Raw genomic sequence first — 6,165 nt, forward strand, 5'->3', positions numbered from 1 at the left:
CAACACCAGGATGATGAAGCAGAGTCTCAAGGAATAGGCAGCCCCTCCCTCCAATATTCCAGTTTGGGTTCTTGCAAGCCCTTCCTGACTAAAGCAAAGATACAAGGGGTTAATAAGCAGTACTCACACACTGGGTTTGTTTCTGGGGATAAACTGGAAGGAAAAGACTACAGTGAAGTGTGTGTGTGTGTGTGTGTGTGTGTGTGTGTGTGTGTGTGTGTGTGTGTGTGTTCAGTCCCACAAATGGTACTTGGATCCCAGTTCATTTCTTTCTTCTGTCCTTCCTTTAGGAACCTTTTGTGAATCTTCTGCTGGATTCCCACTACTACCACAAATGGTGTGCAAATGCCTCCTACTGTGAGAGGAATGCTGGAGGGAGGCACCCACTGCTCCCCCCCCCCTTTTTTGTTCTGGCCTTCCTTTCCTGGCAATGTTTGTCTACATCAAAACTTTTTTAAGATGGGATTTGTCCAAGGAGCCTGGATCAGGTCTGAGAAACAAAGGAGCTGTGGACAGTACAAAAATCCATATACAAAATCTGTTTAATGGTCATTCGTGTAAGTAGATTTATATAAACAGACAGAAAACAGTTCCATTTCTTCTTTGTCAGGCAATCTATCAGGCAAAATATTAGAACCAATACAATTAGTGGGCTGAAGTCTTGAGGACAAAGTCAGCCATCTCTTGAAAAAATGAGGGTGCCCTCTGGAGGATCCTTCTGAAACTACAGCACTAATACAGAAAATGTTTCTAAGCATTAAGGTACCAGTTGGAAACAAGGGCACAGGAAAGGGAACAAGGGCACCTTCATTCCATGGCCTGAGCTATTATTTCAAGCTTTCAATACAAGACTGAAAATATTGTTCTAGAGTGAGCTCCTTGCAGCAGAATTGAGTATTACTAGCATGAACTTATAGGTTAACAGAGGTCAGGAAGTTCTAGCTGAGGATAGGCAAGCATGTCCCCAGTTTGAAGTCCTGCTGTTGTCCTCTCCTTACCCTGAGAACAGTCTCATACAAACCCATCAGAACTTTTATTCACGACATATATATAGCCGATAGTTTTATTTATTTAGAGACATTTGCATTTTACCAGGTTGAAATTCTCCATTCAAATAAACAGCTCATTAGAGAGGAGAAAGGAAAAAACTGGTAGGTGTTAATTGTTGGTTGTGGTGCCTTCAGATTAATTATTTGTTTTAAATGAACCAAGTCTGTTCTTATGGAATGGCCTCTTCATAATGAATATGTTCATTTAAAGGAGGATTTAATTAATGCACAAAATTTTTAGTAGTTATAAAGTATTTGCTTTTCTCATATATATGCATAGGTATTTGTATTTTGAACGTGAAATTGGTGTCTTTAATCAGAGAGTCACGTTTCTTGATAGGTTCTCAGATATCTACAGTAAAAACCTTTGTATGTATTTTACTTTTGATTTTTGGCTCACTCTTGGCTTTGCTCAGGAATAACTGACTCCAAGTGTGCTTAAGGAATCATATGTAGCATCAGGATGGAACAGGGGTATGCCACATGAAAAGCAAGTGCCCTGTAATATCTCTCTGGCTGGTGAAAAACATTTTTTTAATTTTATTTATTTATTTATTTTTATTTTTGGGTCACACCTGGCAGTGCTCAGGGGTTACTCCACGCTCTGTGCTCAGAAATTGCTCCTGGCAGGCACAGGGGACCATATGGGATGCTGGGATTCGAACCACCATCCTTCTGTATGCAAGGCAAACGTCTTACCTTCATGCTATATCTTCAGCCTGAAAAGCATTTTTTTTTAAAAGAATTCCAATCACTTGTGGGACCAATACTTATAAAAATAAAACTAACATTTTTATGGCGATATCTAAAAAATTCTGTCTTACTTTGTCTTCCTGGCCTGGCTCTGGTCTGTCAGTGGTGCCAGTGGAACCACTATGGCTATAGTCAAGAGCCAGACTTAATGTCTTCCTTTCAACTTTTTTTAAAGGTTGATCCATAATTTAGAACATTCCAAACACTCCTTGGTCCCTGTTTGAAGTGACTCTCATCATACAATGTATTTGCACAACTCCCCAATACTTTTTCCAGTTCAACTCAGTTCAATTTTGTGTATTTTATTTGCCATGGATGTGACCTGGACTCCAGAAGTTTATGTAAGTCACTTGGGTTATACAGAAATTCTGGTTTTTGAGGGTTAATAGAAGAGATCCAATTAAGAGATTATCATGGCTTTTGAATATATTTTTTTCCTTGTAGTGCTGGAGATAGAACTCAGGGCTTCAAAGCAAGTGCTCTCTCACTAAGCTAGATCCTAGCTGTCATTAGCCTTTTTTAATATAAACATTAAAGGAAACTTTGTGTATGTTTACTGCATTTGCCAAATACTGGTTGCATGTGTTTTAGTCTCCTCCCTCCCCTTTTTTTCAGTTTTGCTTTCTCATTTGGTCATGCTGGGGGAGTTAATCCCAGCCTGATGCTTAGGGATCATTCCCAACAGTTTCTTGGGGAAACATACAGTGCTGGGGGTTGAACCCGAGTCTCTTAACACATGTGCTAAAATAGTTGAACCACCTCTCCAGCCCCATTGGTTGAGTCTTTCAAATGTTAAGATATTCTAGTTTTCTGAGACTTCTTTTATATACTGATTAGAAAACAAAGCATTATTTTTTTTTATTATCTTCAAACTGAAGGTTCCACATGGCCATAGAGCAAGTTTTCATACATTTCCACTTATAAGGCACAAACCCCACACATCTCAGAAAAAGAAAGAAAAATAATGAACTCAAGAATTTTTAGAACAATCCAGTTACCAAGAAATCCAAAAGATTTCCTGAAATCGCAGTGAAAACCAATTGTTTCCCGTTTTTAGTATATAGGACTCATACTGATAGGAAATCAGCCTCTGACCAAGAGGCTTCCATGACCCTTGCCCAGTGCAGCCCTGTTACTGGGATTATTGCAGAAATTGGTCTTCAGGAAGGGTGTACAACCCTACCCTCAGAAGCTGTGGCGCAGCAATATTCCAAACACTGAATTCTGGCTGCCAGGAGCCTAGAATTCTGTCTTCACCCAAAGGAACCTCCAGGCATAAACCCTCAGGGAGCACACCTGCTCGCCTTCCTTGGGGTTTGATTATTTTAATAGTTCTACTCTAAATTAAGTAACTGCTTGGGGATTTTGAACTAGAAGAGGTAAAGACTGGGATGCAGGGGCAGCATTATTTCTGGGTTCCTCTTGTAATAATCACTTTCCTAGAAAAACCAACAGAACTAATTCATTCTCCTGAACCACTTTTTGAACATGCTGGTTAAAATCTGAAGAATATACCCTGAAGTCATGCCTCAGATCTCCTGTCCTGTCAGCATCCTAGTAGATCTCAAGAAACCCTGAACTGACAGGTATAAGAGAAGGGAGCCTGAATACCAAACAGTATCCACGCTTGTTGGCTAGGCCTCCTGGTGGTTGTTGGCACTGTTTCTTCCTGGTACACACTAATAATAGATGAGAATACATTTCTGGATTACCCACATGGATCCAAGCATTTCCTGGTAGTGGGACTGCTTCATAAACCTCTATATGGCCATGCATGGTACAGAGGGAGACAACAGCACTTTCAAGAGCCAGGCAGATATCATCCTGAGCAAAACGTTAGTGTTAGAATAGGCGAGAGAGAAAATGAAAAAACCAGAGCAAATGGATAGTTCATTATGTCGAAGGGTTTCACTGAATCACCTTGAAGATTCTCGCTTCTCCACCCTAGGCAATTTGAAATCCAGAAGAAAGAGTTCCACTTGTCCAATGTCCAGAGCCAGAACTGTAAGATGGTCACTTCTCTACCCACATAGACCAGCTACCTACTGCCTCTCCTGTCCTATTTCATGATCCTTGTAGCTCTAGGAGTTGCCATGCTGGCCACAGTCAGAGAATTATCTGGAACTTTCAGACATGAAGATGGTTCTCCTGAATTCTGTGCCTCATAAATTGAGCCAAGGTCCTTTCGTTCCTGTGTATTTTAAGGCTGTGGCCTAAGGGAAAAAGAAATACCCCTTCTATTAACAACAAGTCCTTTACCTTTCCAATGCTGCAGAGGTACTGATTTAAAAGACAATCTTTAACAACAAAAACTCATCTCCTATTCTTGGTATCACTTTCTCCCATATCAGGATGGCACCTCCACTCCTTGCCTCACCGGCCAGTTTCAGGAGTCTTTCTTGATCAGTCTGGCCTTGACTTTGTGCCTCAAGAGAGCGGCTGTAGCTGCACTGCAGGCAGCCAAGAAAAAGAAAGAGAGGCAGGCTGTATAGACAGACAGGGGCCCATGGCGCTGGAGAAAGATCTCTTGGCGCCCCTGATAGTCCAGAAGGATGGCTTCCAGCTGGGATAGTGTGCAGATAGATAGAAACGCATGGAAGATCTGGTGTCCATGGCCCACAATGTCACAAGATCCAGGGAAGTACTTCTCAGGGACGGGGCAGGAGAAGAAGTAGGCGCTGACCAGGAAGAAGAGGATCTGGAGCGTGTGGTACCAAGCTGCCTGCTCCTGGCAACCAGCGAGGTGACACAGGGCCACACGGTGGGCCACAGGGCTGATGTCTAGGACAAATGCCAGCCCTGCTGGCACCACCTGGCATATCTTCCTCATGATTGGGTAAGGCCTCCTGTAACGATACTTTGCGTAGCAACAACCAGCACAAGATAACCAGCCACAGAAGGCTGCAGCTGGCAAGAAGAAAAGCCAGAAGCGCTCATACCAGGCTTGGTCAGAGCTGTAGAAGAAGTGGGCCAACGCGCTGCCATACTGGTAAACGCTCACTCCCACGTAATCCACGAAGTAGAAAGTGTAGTGGGAGAGCTCTGACTTGGACTGTAACAGGTGGGCCAGCAAGCTGCAGGTGAGATACGTGATGGAAGACAAGATGAAGAGGAGCAGAGGCAGGGCACGAATGGAGGCCCATTGCAGAGCCTCGGCCTCAGCAAAGGCCCAGAAGCGCAGGAGGACAGCCAAGGCCGCCAGCAAGTGGGTCCAGACGTTGACCACTTCATTGTGTTTCTGAAACAGGCTGAAGAAGTAGTAGCGCCACTCGTGGCCCGTGGGGCGATAGCCGGTGTGGATGTAGGGCTCCCGGAAAAGTTGGGGCACGTCTGTCTCGGGCACAGTGCACGGCATCTTGGGCAGCCCATCCTCCAGGATCTTGGGCAGGCGGCGAAGCTGCTGCCCACTCACCGACAGCGTGCTCAGGCGCTCCAGAATGGCAGTGGTCATGGCTGCACTCAGGAGACCTGAGTATGAGAAGGAAAAGAGAACAAAAATGTGTGAACAAGGGACTGAAACAAGACAGTGAAGGAGGGATAGGTTTCATGGGTGGTTGGTTCCTCGGGGGTGGGTGGTGGGTGGACAGTAGAGCAGTTTCTTCGTTCTAATCTACTTAAGGATGGGTTTGGACGAAGGGCCCACCTCAGCAAAGGGACTTTCTGATTTGGTCGCCACGGTGCTGCAGAGGGAAGGCATGTCACAGCTGGAAATAAAGAGGAAATATTCACCTCCTTGTTCTGCTGGAAGATCTGTGAGGTGACCTGGAAAGGTGTTTCTAAAGGTTACTAAGAGGTAAACATCATAACTCAGGGTGCTTAAGGAGTGAAGGGTATGGCTGACACTGTTTTTTAAAAAAGGAAACAAAGGCAAACTTTAGGGCCCTGGAAGTTGGCTACTTTGTGCAGGAAGTGATGAGGTTCTGCGCTTCATCCTCAGTTCTGGATATGTCCTGAGGTGATCTTGACTATCCCATTTTCTGGAGTCCAGGATAAGAGAAAGATAATAATAAAGTTAAAAAAAAATCAAAGAGTAGTATGAAAATATAGGGGTCAAGACACTTGCATTAAACATAAGAAATCCCTGATTTACTACCTTGCATCCCATATGGTCTCTGGAGCATTGCCAGGAGTGATCCCTGAGCACAGAGCCAGGTGTAAGCCCTGAGCACAGCTGGATGTGGTCCAATACTGCCCCCTTCCCCAAATGTCAAATCAGAAGAAATATTTAAACATATGAAATATTACAGCGAAATATAAACATGATTGCTATTTCTATTACTAATGATAAGTCTACTTCTCTATTTTGAGCATGTCACCTTTAATTATCTACCTTAAATTATCTGTAAAAAGGCCAAGACACGTA

General features: G+C 43.6%; 1 protein-coding gene across 1 annotated transcript; it reads right to left on the reverse strand.

Moving 5' to 3' along the window:
• Positions 1-2,645: 2,645 nt before the first annotated feature.
• Positions 2,646-5,518, reverse strand: PAQR8 (progestin and adipoQ receptor family member 8). The gene has a single exon (XM_049765518.1). It carries the CDS (start codon positions 5,251-5,253, stop codon positions 4,189-4,191), a length of 1,065 nt encoding a protein of 354 aa, XP_049621475.1. The 5' UTR covers positions 5,254-5,518; the 3' UTR covers positions 2,646-4,188.
• Between the last annotated feature and the right edge of the window lie 647 nt (positions 5,519-6,165).

Source organism: Suncus etruscus, chromosome 18 (genome assembly GCF_024139225.1).
Source record: "Suncus etruscus isolate mSunEtr1 chromosome 18, mSunEtr1.pri.cur, whole genome shotgun sequence".
Lineage (NCBI taxonomy): Eukaryota > Metazoa > Chordata > Mammalia > Eulipotyphla > Soricidae > Suncus > Suncus etruscus.